Source organism: Trichoderma asperellum, chromosome 7, assembly GCF_020647865.1.
Source record: "Trichoderma asperellum chromosome 7, complete sequence".
In the NCBI taxonomy this organism is placed as follows: Eukaryota; Fungi; Ascomycota; class Sordariomycetes; order Hypocreales; family Hypocreaceae; genus Trichoderma; species Trichoderma asperellum.
Genome location: NC_089421.1, coordinates 2,913,927 through 2,935,176, shown reverse-complemented (window position 1 = coordinate 2,935,176; position 21,250 = coordinate 2,913,927). Strand labels below are relative to the sequence as shown.

General features: G+C 45.8%; 7 protein-coding genes across 8 annotated transcripts; 3 read left to right on the top strand and 4 right to left on the bottom strand.

Annotated features, from left to right (window-relative positions):
• Positions 1 to 547: 547 nt before the first annotated feature.
• TrAFT101_011691 (uncharacterized protein) lies at positions 548 to 1,763 on the top strand (the record flags this gene model as incomplete). The annotated part of the gene is made up of 3 exons (XM_024900798.2): positions 548 to 873; positions 935 to 1,001; positions 1,062 to 1,763. The coding sequence occupies 3 exons, from the start codon at positions 548 to 550 to the stop codon at positions 1,761 to 1,763; spliced, it is 1,095 nt and encodes a 364-aa protein (XP_024757883.2).
• A 1,639-nt stretch (positions 1,764 to 3,402) lies between these two features.
• On the bottom strand, positions 3,403 to 4,942 carry TrAFT101_011690 (uncharacterized protein). Of its 2 annotated transcripts, XM_066129343.1 has the most exons (5): positions 4,916 to 4,942; positions 4,708 to 4,802; positions 4,581 to 4,640; positions 4,108 to 4,521; positions 3,403 to 4,042 (listed from the first exon to the last, which is right to left on the bottom strand). In XM_066129343.1, exons 1-5 carry the CDS (start codon positions 4,929 to 4,931, stop codon positions 3,593 to 3,595), a joined length of 1,035 nt encoding a protein of 344 aa, XP_065985475.1. In that variant the 5' UTR covers positions 4,932 to 4,942; the 3' UTR covers positions 3,403 to 3,592. The 2 variants fall into 2 exon arrangements, with proteins under 2 accessions (XP_065985475.1, XP_024757884.2); XM_024906934.2 differs by lacking the exon at positions 4,916 to 4,942 and having other exon boundaries at positions 4,708 to 4,832.
• A 331-nt stretch (positions 4,943 to 5,273) lies between these two features.
• TrAFT101_011689 (uncharacterized protein) lies at positions 5,274 to 7,966 on the top strand. The gene is made up of 4 exons (XM_024908619.2): positions 5,274 to 5,764; positions 5,832 to 6,241; positions 6,313 to 6,403; positions 6,472 to 7,966. Exons 1-4 carry the CDS (start codon positions 5,462 to 5,464, stop codon positions 7,819 to 7,821), a joined length of 2,154 nt encoding a protein of 717 aa, XP_024757885.1. The 5' UTR covers positions 5,274 to 5,461; the 3' UTR covers positions 7,822 to 7,966.
• On the bottom strand, positions 7,905 to 9,464 carry TrAFT101_011688 (uncharacterized protein; the record flags this gene model as incomplete). The annotated part of the gene is made up of 7 exons (XM_066129342.1): positions 7,905 to 8,127; positions 8,195 to 8,460; positions 8,519 to 8,603; positions 8,653 to 8,790; positions 8,862 to 8,937; positions 8,989 to 9,146; positions 9,202 to 9,464. 7 exons carry the CDS (start codon positions 9,462 to 9,464, stop codon positions 7,905 to 7,907), a joined length of 1,209 nt encoding a protein of 402 aa, XP_065985474.1.
• Positions 9,465 to 9,833: 369 nt separating this feature from the next.
• On the bottom strand, positions 9,834 to 11,451 carry TrAFT101_011687 (uncharacterized protein). Its single transcript, XM_024900833.2, has 5 exons — positions 10,571 to 11,451; positions 10,456 to 10,511; positions 10,355 to 10,403; positions 10,021 to 10,293; positions 9,834 to 9,956 (listed from the first exon to the last, which is right to left on the bottom strand). Exons 1-5 carry the CDS (start codon positions 11,389 to 11,391, stop codon positions 9,869 to 9,871), a joined length of 1,287 nt encoding a protein of 428 aa, XP_024757887.2. The 5' UTR covers positions 11,392 to 11,451; the 3' UTR covers positions 9,834 to 9,868.
• A 2,063-nt stretch (positions 11,452 to 13,514) lies between these two features.
• TrAFT101_011686 (uncharacterized protein) lies at positions 13,515 to 15,303 on the top strand (the record flags this gene model as incomplete). Its single annotated transcript, XM_066129341.1, has 2 exons — positions 13,515 to 15,201; positions 15,282 to 15,303. Exons 1-2 carry the CDS (start codon positions 13,517 to 13,519, stop codon positions 15,301 to 15,303), a joined length of 1,707 nt encoding a protein of 568 aa, XP_065985473.1. The 5' UTR covers positions 13,515 to 13,516.
• A 3,368-nt stretch (positions 15,304 to 18,671) lies between these two features.
• TrAFT101_011685 (uncharacterized protein) lies at positions 18,672 to 20,887 on the bottom strand (the record flags this gene model as incomplete). Its single annotated transcript, XM_066129340.1, has 3 exons — positions 18,672 to 19,767; positions 19,820 to 20,694; positions 20,750 to 20,887. 3 exons carry the CDS (start codon positions 20,885 to 20,887, stop codon positions 18,672 to 18,674), a joined length of 2,109 nt encoding a protein of 702 aa, XP_065985472.1.
• Positions 20,888 to 21,250: the final 363 nt, after the last annotated feature.

Sequence of the window (21,250 nt, the reverse complement as noted above, 5' to 3'; positions counted from 1 at the left end):
AGCGATCAAACGTTGAAATACTATTCTATGTTTAGCACTGCTGGTAGATGCGGGTTGGTTGGCCAAACCGATAAGACTTCATTACTACAGGCCGATTGTTTAGTAGACATAAGGCTAACTTAGTGATAGATCCTGATCTAGAAATGGCCGCTTTGCTAGCACTAGGATTCAGCCCCGCGGCTCCAATATTGGGCGGCACGGATGAGGAAACAATGAGTTTCAAAAGAATCCTTCACGAAAATGACGTTTTTGGGTCTATATCCCGCAGGTATTGGACGAAATGACGCAAGCATTATCGTTTTCACGTCCGTATCCGCGATCCGATTACGCTACGGTGAGAAGTGACGATCAGTCTCAGGGGCTGTACGGAGGAAATAAATTATAAATGCTAGCCTATCGATCATCCTGTGAAATTTTGCATAGCAATCTGTTGGCAAAGGAAAGCGTGCTTCAACCATAGCGCTTGAAAAAATCAACACCTCAACGTGGATTTAACATTGCGTTGATACATATTAAGAAAACATCACATACTTTTCTCTTCCTGAAAATGTCTACTGAAAACATCAATAAATACCAAAACTCAATGGTTGAGAACCTTCCTCTTAACGCTCCAACCGCAAATCTCCAAACGGTGGACCTTGAAAGACTTATTGAACAAAGTGAAGATGAGATCAACAAACTTTTAAGAGCTTCCGTTCTTGACGGCTTCTTTTATCTCGATCTGCGTAGTATTTCTGCCAAGAACGGTATACTTGAACATGTCAATGATATTTTCACTCTTGAAGAGGAACTATTTGGCCTTGACAATAGTGAAAAGCTGAAATATGATGTAGATAAGATGGGTGGAAAATTTGGTAAGATGAAATTGAGTGGGTGAGTTTCACAATTAGTCACATCTCTTGTAGATAATCTTATAATCTAATTGCGAATTTAGGTATAAGCCCATGGGACGCAACTTCGGCGGCATTGGTGGTAAATCTGATGGTTTTGAAAGCTATAGCGTAAGTCATATCAGCTACTGCCGAGACAAATTGTATTGTCCCGAGTTAACGAGATAGTAGATCCCTAAAGATGGTATCCTTAACCTCGAAGAGACTGGGGATTTTGTTCGGCCACCTCCTATTGATGCTCACAAAGAGTCGCTCGAAAAATTCATTGCCTTTGTGCAGCACGCCAGTCAAGCAATTTACAAGGCTTTATCGTCGGCTCTTTGCCTTGATCCTTCAGAGGTATTCGAAAATTTTCATCGACCAAATATGCAATCTCCCGACTTGTTGCGTCTACTGAAATACCATCCTCAGCCTATTACTGAACGCGGCGCTCCTCAGACTCCTCACACCGATCTTGGTAGCCTAACTTTCCTATTTACACGCCAGAACGGGCTACAAGTTCTCCCTCGAGGTGCACAAGATTGGCTCTACGTGGCATGCAAGCCTGGCCATGCTGTTATTAACCTTGGAGATGGCATGTCTCTCTTGTCTAATGGGCTGTTGCAATCTTGTCTTCATAGGGTTGCCCCATTACCGTCGGAAGCATTCAAAACGCGCTATTCTTTTGCTTACTTGCAACGTGCTGAGGATGATACCATTATGAGAGGCCTGAAAAGCCCTGTCATTCCAAAGAGCGACCCTCAAGCACGGAGTCACACAAGTGCCGAATGGTTAGTCAAGAAATTTGGAATGCTACGAGGGGCCACATATAGCAAGGAGGAAAGCTGGGTTTTGACAGGCGTCAAGCCCCAACAGCTGATTACGACTCAGTAATTCCAATGGAAGGCAGAGTGTATCCCAAAGCTCAGATAGATACCGAGCATCTCTTTATACATATTAGGTATTTGTATAGTTAGGGATCGAGCAATGGTAGTCCTATAGAATAGATAGAATAGATTCAAGTGCCGGGAAACGATTTAAAAAGCTGCATTACAAACAATGGGTTCATATATGTAATATATTGGGTTTTGATACTTTGGGAAGGCTGTTTAATTATAATTTGAACATCTACTACTGACGTAGCGTTTGCGTCGTAGTAACACGAGGCTCTACTATTCATAGATGAGTTCTAAGAGGCTTAGCAAACAACCCATGTTTGGATTTTAAAGCAAAGTTGCAAAATATTGTTTCATTTTTAAAGGTAAACAAATACAAGATCATTTCTCTTTGGAATCACTAAAAGATTGTATATTTCCTGCTTGTAAAAGCTATATCCCACCTAGTGGTATAACCTTTTTGTAATAGCTATCGTATTCTCTTCGCATATCTCAACCTTCCCAAATTATACAAAACTTATTATAAACATTGTTTAGTGTCTTAAGCTACATCTAGTAGAAACATATCCGTGCCTTCCTAAGCAGGAAATTCTTTCTGTCAACCAAATTACGATATATTACGAAGGTAGATAAGCTTTATGCATCTCGAATACGAAAGAGGAAAAGAAAAATGTCTTCCGGAGTTGAACTCCGAAAGGAATACTATTCATATTCGCCCCTGCTAGTGTATTATTCATCATTTGCGGCTCTAATGCTTGACAAGCCATCTATCTACTTTGATTGTGGGTGATCTGTCACACGAAGTGTCCCACGCTAGCATGCCGAAAAATGAAATTAATGTGAGATTTTAGTTAACAATTATGGTGGGAATGAAAGGCAGGAGGTAGTTATGTAGCTATGAACACAGTGTCTGCCCTGTGAAGGTCTCCATGGAGGTGCATATATGGAGTAGTGTAACTGTGTTTACCCAGGGTTATAGAATTCTACACTAGCGTTTCGGTTTTTGGTTTGTTACATGTAGGCATTTTCCACATTTGGTTATGAAGGCATGAGTGGACCACCTTATCATGTGTGTGCGTGTACACGTGGAAATTGCCTATCGTGCTTATGTGGACTAATTAGGGAATTAATCACTACTGCTTCTGCTTTACCAGCCCAGCTGCAGACTTCACGTAATACCGTATTCCCTCGCAAAATTGACTAGTGTGCTTTGCCACAATCTGATCGGATTTTCTCCACTATTTCCTAGGAAGAGTAGCCAGCTAGCTTGCTATAGTTGGCATGTAGAGAAGCTCACTGGCTAATTTTTCGAGGGAATACGGTACTAACGAGGTGCCGCTACCCGTGGCTCCATAGTGTCTGACTGTCTTCGAATATTAGCCTAAACCGCTGAATACATCTTGGATCTCGCTTTGCTGCCAATAGGTGGGCTTTCTTGCGCCATCCCAACTCGCCCATCATACCGAGGTCAATTTGGAATATGGTAGGCAGCCAGCGGCAAGGAGGCCTCATTCCTTCATCTAACTGTACTTGGTATACGCATTATGAAAGAGTGGTGCAGTCAGCATCGTTTATGTGATCCCTGATAAGAATTACGACATTGAGATAGACCATGAGTTTCTGGCATATCGGTAGGGGTAGAAGTATATGTTCGTGAGTTTGTGAACTGCGTATACTTTTGTGACTCATATAAGTACTTCATTACACCATCTTGGCTAATAATTTGCGTGCACATTGGACATCAACAAATCCTGCCAATAGCTTTCTATATTGGATTATTCCAAAGTACAATTTGAGCTATGCTCTATATTCTTTCACCCCCATCCCTTAAGCAGCGACAAGTTTAACAGTCTCAACCACACTTGTAGGCTTCAGCCCCAGAAGATCGTTGGATAAAACTTCATCCTTGGCATAATTGGACTTGAGGCCAGGTGTGTTACTGTAGCTTGTTGCTCGAACTAGAGCAAGGGCACCACTGAAATCGCCAGCACCTAACTTCTGGAGGGCAGCATCAACCTGCTCTTTGGTAGTGGTGTTATTGACTGTCCATTTGGTGCCCGTTGCCTCCTCTAGAGCAGAAAGGATCTCGTTCTGAGTAGTCTCAACAGAGGAGATAAAGAGATACTTGTTAGCAGTTTCCTCAGGCTTCTTTAGAACAGCCGCAGTGGCTGCTCCAAGATCCTTTTCATTAGTGAGGGTAAACTTTTTGTTACCGCCATCCCAGATGGTAGCGGTTTTGTTGGCAAGATCATACTCAAGGAAGCCATTGCCAAGGCCCTATAAGAGTCATAAAGTCAGTCTCTCGTCCCATTCATTGAAATAAACTTTTATTAGTTGCTTACCCAGTCGAACAGAATAGAGCTAGCAACGCCTGTCCAAGAAAAGCCGGCTGATTGCTTGGACTTCAGGTACTCAATTAATTCCGACTTCTGACCAAAGAGAGGAAGCAGCTGAAGAACAGCAGCATCCTGACTGCTGGAGGAAAATTCAGAAGGTAGGAAACGCTTGACACCAGCCCTGATGGCAGAGTCAACAAGCTTCTTCTGCTCGCCGAAACCGGTTGCACCAAGGGTTGAGATAACCGCATCTTGGCCTTTGAAAGCTGCCTGAAGGTCTCCCTCAGAAAAATCGGATTTGTAAACAGTGACACTAGAAGGGAAAGTGGCAGAGCTGTCTTTGCGAGAGATAACAGTAATGTTGAAACCTCCGTCGGCGATCAATCCCTCGAGAATGATCTTACCAATGTTCCCACTAGCCTAGAAATATGTGAGCAAAGCAAAAGAAATGAAGGTCATCGATTTATGTTGCCACATACACCAACGAGAGCGACGTTCTTGTAGGCCATTTTGGACTTTGGAATAGAAGTGTTTGTTGTCTGAGTTAGGCTCAAGTCAGTAAAGAGATATAAATCAAGGTTACTGTATCAAGCTCTAACAACTGACCTTTTGCTGGGGAGATGAGGATGAATGATCAGATGCTTTGCTCTTCTTGGGGAAGAGACGACGAAGGAAGGAGGGCATATTCGGCACTTTTATATCTGAAAGCAGTTTTAGAAGAACGCCTGGATATCTAGCAAGATTCTGAAAAAACTTGCTCAGAAACGTTGGTAGTTCAATGACGATTGCAGTGTGTATATGAAAAGCTGCTTACAATAACTATCCACCATCTTGTAGCTCAATTACTGCCATTCAGCAGAGAAAGTAATTACATAAACTATGCCACTGTCTCTTCAAGTGGGGCTACTTACATATTCAATCTGATCGTCAAACGAGGGCCCTGGAGTCGCGAGACTTAGGCTGTGCAATCGCTGCCTCCCTATTGGTTCACTTCTCTTGAACCCCTGGCGGCAAGATGGCGTCGTCGCTTAGAAATGCGGACGCGGCTCCGTCATGTCCGCTCTCGCCAATAGGAGCGGCCTCCGCACCACCATGCAACTTTGCGTCATCTGGCTGTGTTGCTAGGCAGAGAGGGACATGCCTTTCATTGCGAGCAAGCTTGTGACTGTCACTCCAGTTATTTTCTGTTCATCTTTGTTTTCCATGTTTGATTGGGAGCACAATTCGGTCAAAAACGGTTAATCCTGTGGCCCAGGGGTCGAACGATATTCACATATTACATACACATCCGTTACGGTTTCATTGCTGGGTAGCGATCGTAACACTAACGCCTGGTCTAGCCGAGTCTAATTTGCAACTCATGGCTCGAAGAGTGATTGCTCCGGGACACTCATGCCTTGAATGCCGTCGTCGCAAGATCAAGTGCGATAGGTCACTGCCTTGCTCCTATTGCGCACGTATCAAACTCCAATGTTCATATCCTTCATGGCGACCAAACAGAAGCAACCATGGGGAGAGCGACCTGGCAGCCAAAGTACAGAGTCTCGAGTGCACTTTGCAGTCTCTGGAACAAAAGATTACGCGTATTGGAAATTTACTGAATGCGAATCCGGAACCGCCCAGCAGACAGGATCACGCTGAGCGAGAGCACCAGTTCTCTATCGTAAGGATCCGGCAGAATCAGCGGAAGCGTGTATAGAATTACACGGCAGCTGACACACCATCTCTAGGAGGATGCACATGACTTGCCAAGTCCAAGCTGGTCTTCGCCAAGAATTAACTCGCAGTCAAATTCAAGTCAATACAATACCGGTGCTCGATCGACAAATTCTCACCTCTTGCAATCTTTGCCGTTTAACAGCTTGGCTGGCATATCGCAACCCCTCGAAGCCCTTCACCCCCCTCCTTCAAGCATCTCATTCATCTGGCAGACATATCTTGATGTGGTCGACCCACTCCTCAAGATTTTTCACGTTCCTTCTATTCAAAGGCATGTTATGAGCATAAGTCAAGGCCGAGAGATACCCGACGCAGCTACGGAATGCTTGATGTTTGCAATATATTATTCCACTGTCATTTCTATATCGGTTGCGGAATGTCGTGATGAATTTGGAGAGGAGAAACCGCTCTTGTTACAAAGGCACGTGGATGTCGCCTTGTTATACTTTGCTTCTTTTTCTGCCTTAACATGGCATTATTGACCGCTTTCAGGTATCGAGAGGGAGTCGAGCGAGCGCTAGCAAGAGCAAATTTCCTGAGCTCACAAGATATAACCGTATTACGAGCGTTTGTCATATATCTGGTAATCATCCTTTCCGAGGAGCAGAGTGGATGATTTGAAGTAGCGCATCTGATAAACTTTAACAACAGATCTGTGGGCGACTAGATGAAAATGGCCCCGACGTCTGCTCTCTTATCGGACTCGCAATTGGCAATGCCATGAAGCTGGGCCTCCATATCGACATCCCCGGAATGTGTACATTTGAGGTTGAAATGAGGCGCCGGCTTTGGTGGCAGATCTGTACCTTGGACGTTCGTGTTGCCGAAGATTTCGGCGGAGAACCATACATTATCGAACCAAATCTTCGTACAGAGCTACCACTAAACGTCAATGATATAAGCCTAGACCCTCATATAGGTGAGTTGAATCCACAACCGGGACGAAGCGAGATGCTGTTTAGCCTGGTGCGATTCGAAGTGAGCCACTTTGCACGACGAATTGTGTTTTCGGATCGATTCTGCCGAATCAATAATTATGAGATAATGAATGAAGCGCAAAAGTGCCAAGCGGTAGATCAATTCAAGGAGCGCATTGAGAAACAGTACCTATCGTATTGCCACAAGGCAATTCCTCTAGACTGCGTCACGGTTATGAGCAACAGGCTTATTCTTGCAAAGTTGAAGCTAGCTGTTTATAAGCCGCGCGCAGATCAAAATCACGGGATGCCTCTGCGGGCTAACTATCGCAGAGCCTGTGAGGAATTCTTAGAACATGCACACGAATTACGCCAATACAGTAAGGGCCGTCGATGGCTGTGGTTGTTCCAGACATATGTTGAATGGGATGCGCTGGCGTATCTGCTGTTAGATATTTGCATCACTTTGTCATCACCAGGCCTATCACCTAATGAGTCCATTAATGCTCCGTGGAAAGTGGTTAAAGAAAGTTATAATCACTGGAAGAACAATCCTGACGTTCATCGAGACCGTCGCTGGATGAATATCGAGGAACTTCACTCGCACGCTCTATCTATAAGGGAACGGGCACAAAATGTGACGCAAATATCCCAGACAACTCCATCTTATTGTTCCCAGCAGGCACACGATCAGTCTGATGATGTGTCTGATGACACCGTCGAGATGCAACAACAGTACGAATCAAGCCCGGATTCTATGTATACTCGAAACACGGCTACTAATGCCGAGAATAGAATTATTCCTGTGTCCATGAGTTCTATGAACAAAAATACACAGATACAGCGATCCTATGCAACGGATTTGCAAGGCCCCGAATCCAATATGTTGCCTGATCAGGTACCCTTGATGTGGGCACTCGCGAATGCGGCCGCAGCTTCGGCCGAAGAAGCTCAAATCTCTGTAACTACTGCAGACATGCCAGGAGCAGGGACTGCTTGTGAGTGGAGTGCTTCCCTGATAGAGACATATTGGGAGGTTGCTGGACAGGGAAATGACGGCTCTAGCGCATGGCCCCCAAGGTAGCTTCATATACTGTTTGGATAAGGATAGCTACCATTCTATTCTTCAAAAAAGCAAATATGAAACATGGATTGCCCCTTGTTGAGTTATGCCCTAGGCCCTCTTGGTGCAAAATCCCGTGGAAAATTTCCCTCTCTCAGATATGAACTGTGAACCTGTGGAATCTTATCACTATTGCGTAGTGAATAAAGCACGTCTTTGCGTGTCTTGCCACTGGCATCATACTTCGGTATGTCTCCGCGATTTGTCACTCGTACACCGTGGCGGTGTAGAGGTGCATAGTCGTGTGTAGCGCGATGAGTTACCGCGCTTTATAGGAGTCAGTTTTGTTTCTCTCTCTTTTTTGTATCTTGGGTTAAGAGTGGTAAAATCTCACCGATTATCCCAGAAGGCTACAGAGTTCTTCTCCCAGTGAAATCGAACCATATGATCATGTGCCGTGTGTATGTGCGTGAACAATAGATCCAAGAACTTATCCGACTCTAGGCGGTTAAATCCATCAATGCGATCAACATAGCCTGAGTTGAGATTCAAGACTTTGTACCCAGTAACAGGATGCACTCGCACAACAGGGTGGCGGGTTTCAACAGGACGAAAATTAGGGCGAACTTTCCAAAGGTATTCCACGGCTCCGTTGACATGCTTGATACAAATGGTGAGTAATACGCTTATAGCTAATGATTGGTAGATGTAGCTTTACCAAAGAGGTGTGCCAAGCATTTAGGCCATCTACAATCTTGCGAAGAGGTCCAGACAGAGCATCGTATGTGCCATATCCAGATATCCTGCCGTAGTTTAGTAGCTTGAGATGGGATGAGGGGTAACCTAACATACCAAGTTGTATCTCCGCCAGTTGGAGGTAGCTCGTCTACTCGAAGCATTGAGAAGGAAGGAGGATTAATATGGCTTGAAGAATCGGCATGGAAATCGGCGAACGGCCAGTTAACCTTTGTATATGCAGCGCGATAATCCCTATAAAAATCAGCATCTCACCAGGAATCCAGGAATGATAGCATATGAAGTTGGCAGTTGATATGACTTACACTTCTTTTGTCTGAATATGAGTCAAGACAGGCTTCTTTTCAGTTTCTGGCTGTTTGAGAGTAACCTCAGGCTCCCCTTTTCGTATTTATTAAAGTGAGAACTAGAATTGCAAAACCAGGAACGTACTTTGTCTCTCACCATAATAATCAAACAAATCTCGTTGTCCTTGTGCCGTGATATTTTGGTCACGAAAGAAGACTACGCCCCTATGTTCAACAAGCAGTGCTAATTCATCCTTTTGTGCATCTGTTAACTCGTCCAGCTGGATCCCTGTCAGAAGTGTTCTAGTCGTCTGTTAGCTTCACTCGTAAAGAAGAGGTACCGGTAATGGTATGCTACCCTATTGATGGTGTAAGATCTTCACGTTTGATGCCCGGGTGGCCCAGCAAGTTGGGCAGATCTGGATCAGCAAACAGGCCACGATCTTTTGGCGGACTCCACGGCTCAATTACGGGCGCTGGGTGGACGTGATCGCCCCATGGCTTAGTAGGAAGCACTCGATGGAAAACGTCAGGGAACTCGTCCCAGACAAGTGTAGTTGCATGAGCATCGTCGATGTCGTTGACAATTTGATCTTCAACGTAGAGTTTTGCGTTCGCCATGACGAGAGATAATATATTTGTTGGGAGACTAGTTGGCTATTACATTCAAGTCTATACCGAGTTGCGCTCAAACGGCTGATGGGGAGTTATAACTTATATAACCTGTATATACCGGACCCAGTACTCCGTGCGCCGTTCGGCTCCGCGTCCGAATATTGCGTGATTAGGCCCATAAATTGGGTTATTAAACATGCTAATACTTCTGTAATGCACTATAAATACCTCTCTATGTGCTTATATTTGTGTGAAATAAGCGTAATGTAGTATTTACATATTCCGGTTTGTGGCCTGGCATACTCTGCTAGATCTCTGGGAACATAACTCTTTTATCTTTTATATACACAAAGATTGTAACACTTTTCAAGGATCCAGCATGCTATTTGTCTGTCTTCTATTGTTTCTCTTCATTTCGTGATTACTTTATTGTATTCTTCCTCTGTAGCTTTATACGCATCGTAAGACCACAACCAAGGCTGAATCTTCGGATGTGTCCTAGAAGAATCGCACATTAGGAAAAAAGAATGATAGATATAAAATAAAGGTAAAAGGTTCCTACCAGTCATCCTTAGTGAATGAATTATATAGCAATTCATCTCTTTGGACTTGTTTTGGTCCATCAGGTAGGTGAAAGTCGTCGCGATGAACAAAAGTTTCGCTATGAATTCTTGATACTCGTTCTCGTCGTATTCTGGAATAGATGTCCGCAATAATTGGCAATTCTTTGATTGAGGAAGCTTTGGACAAAAGATGTCCTAATACGGCTGCATCCTCGAAAGATGAATTTGCGCCTTGAGCAAAGTACGGTAGCATGGGGTGGGCTGCGTCTCCTCTACAGTCGTAGTTCGATCAGTATTTGTTACTGCACTTCAGGTTCATCAAGGACAGCGTACGCAATGAAGAATCGGCCAGTGTCAATGGCTAATCGTTCAAGGGGAGGATCTAAGGGCGAGGTTAGTAACATCGACCACCTCTTGCTTTCTCGCCCACTCACGGTGCATCAACTTCCACTTTTCCACCTTTTCAACTCTAGCTAACAGCTTTGTAAGACTAGCGATTATCAGTAGTTGAAAACGCAGATGCCTTTGATGAGCCGAGGAAAAATTTACATTGGATCCCAGTCTTCGAATAGTTTCCGCATCTCCGCGATATTTCCCGGTTGCTTTCGAACACCTTCTGGTAAGTCGTCTGGAACTAGAAGGACCATGTTGAACAGCTTCCCATTGCGCACGTTATATCCAACAGCGTGCCTTGACGGTCCAATCCATATGTTATTTCCTGGCTTTTGAATGACCTCCAAAAGCTCTGGGTCGTCAATCTCATCGACATTGATTGTCACGCGATAGGCCAAATCACCAGTGGGTTTTGGTGGTGTCTCAATGCCGAGAAATTTGTTTCTGACGGCGGACCATAGGCCATCTGCAGCAATCACTATATCTCCCACAGCAGTCTCTCCATTCTCGAGTGTGATCTGGTTCCGCTCAAAATCAATGTCATGCACCCGCTGGCCAAAGCGAATCTCTACACCCAATTCTGTAGCACGCCGGAGAAGTGCTTGTTGCAAATCGACTCGATGCAGACACCAGGTTGGGACGCCGTATTTGCGTTTTGTCTCTTCATCATAATCTAATCTCTGCGCCAAAAGTCGGCCGTCAAATCTTCGAATGCTTAGCTGTTGCGGCGCGGCTGCGACAGGGGCCAGGGATTCCCACAGGCCCCATCCCTGCAGCAGGCGATTGGCATTGGGCGTGATCTGGAGGCCAGCGCCAATTTCATGAAGCTCAGGCGCTGCTTCAAAAACCGTTACGCTATGGCCGGCGAGCGAGGTTGAGATTGCGGTTCCCAGACCACAAAGGCCTCCTCCAATGACCAGCACCTTGAGACGGTCACTGGGAACAAACCCAGCCGTAGTGGTAGCAGAAGGCGACATTGTGGCATCAATCCAATGGGCGATGCGATCACGAAACAGCGCCACAGCCCGTACTGCGGCCATTGATAAGCACAATTGCGCATCTCATGCCCACGATGCTATTCGCAATCAATACGTTGTATTGCGACGCAGAGACGCAGAGTCATCCAATAATACGGAGAATCCCTCCGTCCTCCGAAACATCCTCCGCCCTCCGCCTTCCGTGAGCTCCCGCCGTTGAAGCGGTAATATGTCAGTCAGATAAGCCAGACCCTTGACAGCAGGTCATCCTACACTAATGAATGGCACACTCTATGCGTCTCTCAGTGGAGATGACTGCAATACGCGAGATGTCTACATTTCGCGATGCGTTGCGTTCTCATATGAATGATAAGAAGTAGGTATTTGGTGTAGCATTTATTCCACTCTATCTGTCATTTACTTCACATTTGCGATAAAAATCGTCTTCAAAATTCGGCTGATCAAGATGCTTACAGACGCCGGCGCTGTTGCCCCTCTTGTAGAGGATATAAAATCAGCTCTCAGCGGATTTGACGATGGGGTCTTTGCTAGTTATGCAGAGCGAGCAAGATTACTTGCTGCAGCGGAAAGGTTAATAATTGCCGCTAGAGAGCCTGAAGAATATCTCTATTTCACTGCGACACAGGTAAGGTCTTGGAAGTCAGAGCACATGAATCTACAAGTTGGCTTTCTTTTTCTTCGCATACTGATATGCTGTGACAGACCGCACAGAATGCGGCCATTAGGAGCGCAATTGGCCTGAATGTCTTCCGCCTAATTCCGGATGATGGGGCCAGCGTAAGCGTCCAACAATTGGCACAAGAGACTGGAGCGGATGAGAGACTTATATGTACGATCTATGGCCTAATCTACCCGCAACGCTTAGTTCCTGTGATCCAAATGAGGCTAACAAACGATTAACCCTTTAGCACGTATTCTTCGAGCTTGCGCCAGCACGCATGTCTTCGACAATCCCTCTGAAGGCCACTACTCTCACAATGCTGCCTCAAGGGCTTTCTTGAAGGAGCAAAACCGAGACATGTTCCAGCAAATGTACGACTTCGTTGGCAAAGGCACCTACGCACTGCCTCAGTATTTTAAACTCACAAACTGGAAGGACCCAAACGATTACAATAACAGTGCGTTTCATTTAGGGCAAAACACAAAGCTCGGCTTTTGGGAGTACCTTAAAGAAGATCCCGAGAGAATGCGTCTTTTCAACAGTGGCATGCGCTCTGTCGCAACCATAGGCGGCGAGAACAAGAGCAGTGGACCTTTTCCATTTGAGATCCTCGTTGGCGCCGACCCCACCGAGCAAGTTACTGTTGTAGACGTTGGTGGTGGACGTGGACAGGCACTGGAGGCAATACATGAAAACTATCCCTTAATACAGTGGAACATGATCTTACAAGATCAGCCAGATGTGGTGGAAGATGCCAAGGCAAAGGGTCTACCGTCATATATCCAAGGTCAAGGTGGATCCTTCTTTGAGCCTCAGACAGTCAAAGGTATGTCGCTGCTCTCCAGCCTGTTAAATCTATAGCTATGCTAACGATAGTAATTTGTAGGCGCGCATGCGTACATCTTTCGTCGAATATTTCACGATTGGAATGACCAAGATTCTCAGACCATCTTGGAGCAGACCCGATCTGCCTTAAGTCCCAGCTCTAGAATCCTCATCTTTGACACAGTCGTGCCCAGTGTTCAAGCTCCACGCGATCTAGCTTTGCAGGATCTCAATATGATGAGCTTTGCGGGCATGGAACGAACGGATAGACAGTGGGAGGAATTGCTCAAGGCTTCCGGGCTAAGACTGGTAAAATTTTGGAGATCTAATGTAACTAAACACGCTGTGATTGAAGGTTCTTTGCCCTAAATAGCCCTATGAGAGGAGTAGATTTTCTGCAAGAGAGTGCTACAATGAATTAAATATTACTGAACATCTAATAATGCAATGAGCACCATTGGGAGACATTACTTTGAGCCAATTACGAGCCGTATGCGCAGTTCTAGTTAAGCTTACCTCTTAGGTCCACAATTTGTCAGTCATCGCTCGCTCAGTTGCAACTTCGTGTCGCCCACCGCTATATTCTATCAAGGCTCTGCGGCACATGGAGCGTTAATCATGAAACCGTCGATGGCACCCCAGAGCTTAAGATCCATCAACCGCTATAGGTTGGCGACATGTCTTCCAATTATCTCTCGAAACGCATCCCTTTCGCGGAAATTCGCAGCTCAAGGCGTTCTTACGAAACAGTTTACCCACTCAGCTCGTCTTCGACGCATACCAGGCGGAGGAAAAGTTAACTCGGCATCTAAGCCCTCTTCATGGGAGTCATTATGGAGAAGAGGACCAATCTTCTGGGGTCTTATTATACTGGTTTATGCGATATCCGAATTTGCGCAAGGCTATTACATTGGATTTTGGAAAGAGTTAAGTTGGCGGACGCAAAATGATTACTTTTGGATGCCTGGGAGTGATGAGGCAGCTGAAGAATACCCAGAAGGTGGCAGGGATTCTGCATCTACTGACAAATATGGATACAAGCCACTAACCCGGCCCTTGGAAATTCGGGTGCTGGTACTGTATCCTGGTGAGAAAGGCTCTCCGATCAAATGCAGTCTACAGCACAGTGATCTCAGAAGCAAGAAGCCCGGGTTTGAAGCCCTTTCTTACGTCTGGGGAAGCCCAACCGTCACAAATGAGATTACCTGCGACAACAGAAAAAGAAAAGTGGGCAGAAATCTTTACGACGCACTTGAACGCCTTCGACTTCCTGATAAAGACAGGGTCCTATGGATTGATGCACTTTGTATCAACCAAAGCGACAACATGGAGAAGACGCAGCAAGTTCGTATCATGGGCAACATCTATACCAGAGCACGTAGGGTGCTCATCTGGCTGGGAAACCGTGACGATATCCAAGAAGGAGTAGGGAAGCTAGCATCAAGACCAGCCAATGAGAAGCATACCGACTGGTCGCCACTTAAGCCTGTTTTCATAAACCCTCTGTTCATTCAAGCACAGTCTTTGCTTATCTGGCTCGGATTAGAAGGGGCAGTAAATATGGGAGTGGCAAAGCTTGGAAAACCTCAGTCATCCGCTAAATTTGACTGGTCCTCTCTCATACCAGTCGTCCAGAGCCCATGGTTCACTAGAGTCTGGTGCATTCAAGAGCTTGTCTTGGCATCAAATCCCATGATAGTCACACGAGATTCTATGATATCCTGGGACAAGTTTGCTCAAGCTGTTCTGGAGCTTAGACACCAGTTTGACAGTTATAGAATGAAGACACAGTATCAAAGCAACGAATCAATTGAGAACTTCTACTTCCTACATGACATGCGCGAAAGGCATAAGATGAGAAGGAGGGAAAGGCATAGTCTTTTGGAGCTACTGTTCTTAACCCGGGGTTTCCAAACCACGGATCCTCGAGACAAGCTCTTCGCACTTATCGGGTTGGCCGGCGACGTGCTATCTTCCGACTGGGAGGTGACGCCGAATTACAATTTATCTGTGGACGAGGTCTACCGTCGCTTTGCTCTCTGGTACCTTACTCGCAAACGGCAATTTGAAGTCTTCTCTTTTGGCAGCAACCACGACCTTCCTTTGTCCCCGCAACTAGAATCCTTGCCGTCCTGGGTACCTGACTTGACGAGGTCAGATTTTACTGCGCCGTTGCCTAAGTTGGAATATCTATCTACCAACTACATTGACATGCGATACGATGTGCTGAAAGAATTCGAGCTGCGTAAAAAGTATTTCCATGAAGGCATCAAGATTTACCATGCAGATCTGAAATATCCTTGGTGGGCACTCGGACGCCATTCTGATTTCCGGCCTGCACAAATTGCGTTCTCTAACGGTACGGCCGTAATACACGTCGTAGGAACAAAAATTGGGTCCCTTAACGCTCTGGGGACACCTTTTAGTCAAAAAACAACTATAGACACATCAATATTACCGCAGAAAACGGTAAAAGAAATTGATGCTGAAGACTTGAGATTCTCTTCCAACGTCTTGAATACTTATGGGTGGCTCAGTGAGACGTGGGGTCTGGTTGGAGAGAACACCTTGGGGGACAAATATGCACGACTTACCAGGAACACAATTGACAGAGTCTGGAGAACGATGATTTGTTGTATGACATCCGGCGGGGAAAACGCTCAATTCACCATCTATTCTCGTGCTGCGCAGTCCTTGTATGAGAAATTTGTCGACAGAGCGCAGCCCTTTGCAGATATAACCGAAGACAATGGCAGCACACCTACAAAAGTAGTTCCAGTCAACGCGGATAGGAAAAATACTAGCTTTAAAACTATATCCTTCACAGAAGACGAGATACATAAATTGCTCCTTATACACATGAGCGTGGTTAAGTGGCATCAAGGACGCCGTTTTGCAATTACAGACGCAGGCGATTTTGCTGCTGTGCCCAAGGCAGCGCGGAATGGGGACATTATCTGTATTTTCAATGGAGGGAGGGTGCCTTATGTTCTTAGGCCATGCAAAAATGGACATTACACTCTTGTTGGAGAGTGCTACGTCGATGGGATGATGAGAGGAGAGGTTAGAGACCGATTTCCAAGGAAGATGCACGAGACAAGTTTCTCAATAGAATAGCATAGATGTAAAGCGATGACTGTCCACTTATACCATTTGGGGTAGCGATTTTATGCTATCTATAGACTACTATCTACATTGACTGTAATTCGTCTAGCGCCCAATGGCTCCCGCAAAGAGTACCAGTACTCAATCTTCAGCCTTACGCTTAGCAAAGACAGTTGCAGCTACCCATACCGTCCATGCCAACGACATTGAAGGCCAACTCTACGTTATTGACATCGTTAGTATCTGGGAGAACCAAAGGTACGCTTCCACAAGCAGTGCAGCCATAGTTTGAGTGAGAGCGGGCAACCGTAGCAATGGCGATTTTGAGCAACATGTCAGATGTAGATATTTGAATAAGCTAATTGTACTGTCACAAAAAGTTTACGGTACTCCAACAACGGAGCAAGTTGAGAAAGGCTCCAGCGGTACGGCGGGGAATCAGATTCCCGGAGTTGGAGCCTACAGGAAACTTGGATCAAATACACGCAGCCAAGGGACAGGCGGAGGCGTTACGGCGAACCTCACGGTAGAACCGGAAGTCGCATTCCCAGTCTGTCAAATCGGATTATCACCCTAGAACTAGATTCATTACTCTATTTCCACCATTTTCTATGCCATTATTCTACCATCTACAATCGATTAACTTGCTTGACTGTTCTGTCAAGCCCCACAATGATTTGCAACTGAGTTCCCGGCCTATGAAGATTCCACCCCTGTCTCAAACTCTCCGTATAAAGCTCATAACCTGGATAAAACCCATCCACAAACTTCTGCACCTGCTCTGCTGTCATGCCTGCCTGCGGATCACCCTTCGATATTCTCAAACAGTCCTCCTGCTCCTGCCGCCAAGTATAAACAAATTCTGCTTGCGTCGAGTCTATCTGTATAAATACATCAAAACAATTCCATATATCCTCGTAAAGTCTTAGTTTCTCATTTAAGAGTAGTAAATGCTCGAGTTTATGTTTGTATAAAGTCCGGCTGGGAGCATTCCACTTTGCCTCTACTTGCTTGGGTGACAAGGGGCGAAATCCCACCGACCAGCCTTCTAGTATGACCACTTGAGCAGGTTTGGAACCTTGATTGTTGACAACAGTCCAGTACTGCTCTGGGAGGCGTTCGCCTTGTCCAGAGAAAAGTGCTTTGTCATATACTGGGACTTTTGTTTGCTGGCTGTTTATTAGGGAGACCAAGACTGATTTCGCTAGTTTGACATCATGAGTCCCTGTAGATATGTCACTAAATCCGCTCTATTTCCTTTCTTGGCGAAAGACTGGTGTTTACCTGGCTGCCCTCGGTGCTGGAATAAAGCATTGTCGGGATTCTTTTTTGCAAGCTTTATTTGCTCTTCGTGTGTCAAGTAAAAATCATCAATACTAAAAACGACTGTGATTATGCCGTTTCTATTGAGACTTTCCGCCAATGAAGCCACCAGTGTTGTCTTACCAACGCCTTGCATGCCGTTCAACCCAACAACGAAGGGACATTGCTTGTGATATTGGTGGTTGCTGAGATGTTCCTGTAGGAACGAGGTGCATATTTGCACTTTCTCATCTGCAAATTTTGAAGACATAATATAGGCACCTTGTGGTAATGCAGCAAGAAGTCTATGGCACGGGCTTGGCGTTGATACCGAGATCGTGTCATATAACGAGCAGAATCGTTGGATATTGGTGGTGTCTGATTGACTAACAAGTTTCCATGAGAATTACTCTATTATAAAAGCAATCGAGCGTTATGAGATAGTCCCAAGAAGTAGACCTAGTCTCTTAGAGGCAGCTTGAGATGCTCCAAGAGATTTCTTGATGTCGTGAAACCTGAAGCGAGTAGCGGTACCCAAGGACTGGCCTTACCAATAGCGACCTGAACTCGTGCGAAGAGTCTATGTGGGAAATGGTCATTTATCACTGGAACTAGTTCTTGACCTAGTGATAAAGAGGGAACCTATTGCTCCAAGTAGAAACCGAGGCAAGCGTTATTCCAAAGAACTTTGTTGCTGGAACGACCCAGACCGGATCTTTAAGAGATAACAACCGGCTAGAAACCCTTTGCTACTCAACTACTAATATCACAGATCCTAGAAAGTCTAGTGAGCCTAGTGAGCTGATGATCTAGTAGGTAATGGAATCACGGATGCAAGTCTGTTTTCTGGGGAGGGTGGGGCAACCAGGAAGAACACGAGATAGGAAAGTCAGCGGGTAGGTACCCGGCCATCGGCCCACACATACCGCGACTGGGACCGCTCCAGTTCCTCGTGCCAATGGGCATCTTGTATTTTCCCGACAACCATGTCTTTGGTCATCATTTGGTACCAATGACTCGCAACTGGAGGTAGGAAATTATTTGCCGTGCTTAGAGTCGTCGTGCGGCACATGTGTCCTGGAACCTAGGCAAACTGTGTTCTGCGGTGCTGGAGGCGTGGATAATTCGGATTAGCCGAAGTCTCTCAACATAAACGTGGCTTGTATTGCCCCATACAGGACTGGAATCCAAGACATTATGAAGCAGTTTATAGCATGACAAACAAAAACAATTAGATGTGTAGACATAATACGAGGTGTCATGTGCGCATATGTATATATATGTTTGTATTTAAGGGGCTGACGCCGAATAGAAGCTAACCCTAACCAAGTTCGAACTTATATTACAGTTTACTCGCATACTACGCCTAGAGGGATGGTGTTCCAACACTACTGCGACGAACGATACCGGTATTAGCTGACTTCGTTGCCTGTTCGCTTGTTTTTTGCTCTGGGCTGTCAATAATAGCTGCCGCTATCATGGAGCCTGGCCAGCTAAACCAGGCTTTGCTTGTGGTCTCGCCCGTCATAACGTCTACCGCTTCTCCAAAAGTTCCGTCCCATTGCATGGCACCAATGATCCGCTGTAGAGCATCCGCCTTTGCCCGTTTGTCACCTCTGACGTCTGCATAGAGCATCTCTTGAAAGTACCCAAGCGGCCAAGGCCCTTGTGAATGGACACTTCCAAGTCCTGCAAAAGATCCTCCTGAGCTGTACCCTAGGCTGTTCTCCTCTGATAGGGCGTAGCTCATTGTGTTGTACCACGCCTCTAGCTCCTTTTTGGTGGAGAAAAATCCCCAATTGGCAGCAAAAGCAGTTGGAATATCATTTCCATCGTGATAGAACGTGTGCTTGCCATGGCCATCTACCAAGTAAGCAATCTTGATATGTCCAGAATCGGGGTCGGCTATCAGAAAGTGTTGCATCGTTTGCGTGCGAACCTCATCTGCAAGTGATTGTATTCCATCCGCCAGACCTCCTAAAGTTGTCGGCACCGAGCGGATCAAGTCAGCCAGTTGGCAAAGAGTGTACCAGAGTAAAACGTGGCTAGAAAAGTGGAACGGATATATAACTTCATCATCGCCTGGGGTCTCATCAGTAGGGAATAATCCTGTATCCAGGTCTCTTTTTGAGGTAATGTGGTCGAGAATCTCCGTGACGACTTGAGAGGAAAGAATCTTCTCGACAAAGCTACTTTCACTAGGATACTCTGAGAAGTAGTCGCAGAGCTCTAGCATGGGGTAACACTGCTGATCGAGTTGATATACAGGCCCGTCTTTCGGCTTGCCTGTGATGATATATGACCTGTGCCAGAATTTATGGGGTCGCTCAGCTTTGAAAAAAACCCATTCTAAGTGTCCCTTGATTGATTGATCGAGAAGTCGCATGTACTGATTGTACGCACCAGGTGTAACTAACGACGTCAAGTTTCGCCGGGTCAATAACAACAGGCGCCACTGCCAGCTGTAGGTGATATTAGCCCAGCATGCTGAAGTAGGAGTGCGAGAGTACTTACTAGTTGTCTCGGTTCCAACCTAGAGGCAGCGCTACATGGTCAGTAATAAGGGCGACTTCTGATTCAGAGACAGGGATTGCGCAGTTGCCAAGAATATAGTCAACATTGCGCCGAACAATATACGTATCGACAGTTTCTGGCTTCTTCCATGCGAATCTCTTTCCCAGATCGTCTGAATTGTCACAAAGCGGCGCTGAAAAGCTATGGTTCCCATTTAATCCGGGTGACAGATGTAGAATTAGACCGATGGTGGCTGTAGAGTTCGGCGCAATAGAGACGGACTGATGTTTTGTAGATACACCTGTCAGCAAACCCGGCTGGGTTACATCTGCCAGACCGACCAGTGGTGCAGGAATGCCATTTATGTCCAATAGGCCCATAAGGTGAGCCCCGAGGAATTTGTTCCTTATGATAAAAGAACATTCCTCATCATTGACCTCGAGAGCATTCTCACACTCTGGTAGCGGAATCGGGCCCCCTTCAGTAAGTTGTCCGTACGAGGCTCTATGGACACTAACCCGAAGATTGACCTGATATTCAACCTGAATTTCGTGGCTCGTAGTGTTGACGATATGGGCTCTTTGATTAAGTCGCCCTTTTTCATCAACACTTACGACGTAACGCACCGCAGCACCATCTCTTGTGTCGAAACCAAAGCAGGCCGTGTTCATTTCGGTCAAGTCAACAGCAGTTCTCGAGCCAATATTGGCAATGCATAAGCCGAAACCTTCGTTTTCTTCATTGACCATCTGGAGCATACGCTTCCGATAGTCGCGTACGTATAATGGATCATAGTATCTGGTGCCGTCGAATTGTTCATAAGAGGCGGCGACTATGATGCCGTGATGGGGATGATACGCACTAAGCTGAAGAGCCTGTGGTTTCTTAGTATTTGTCATTAAAATTCCACAGTCTATTTCAGAAACTCACTCGTCCGTAGATATTGGCTGATAGAGTCGACCCATTTTGACCAATGTCGATTGTTTTATTTGCTTTGTTGCCATGTTTTGGATCAAAGACCTCAGGAGTAGAGTAGTCCCATTGCTGCGTGGATGACAAGGAACCCATCTTGACGGAAAAGAATAAGGAAAATGACCAGAGAACGTTGCAGTCGAGAAGTTTACGAACGTACTAGTATCAATTCCATTTAAGGGTTACAAGTTACACAAGAGCTTGGAAGCTAAACGAGCTTCAACAGGGAGTATCGGGTGTTGACCCGGGTCGAACAAGGGGTGTCGCCACCGGGACAGTACCCGGGGCCATGGCATCCCAAGCTACTCCACACTTAAAACTATTGGATCAATTTCCTAAATATCCGAGTCTAGCAGCCATGATTGGTGTGGTATAAGAACTCCACACTATGTCTGACTCGGCAAGAGTCTCGGGTCGCTACCCTGGTGTGCTGGCACTTTTCCAAACTTCCCCAGATTT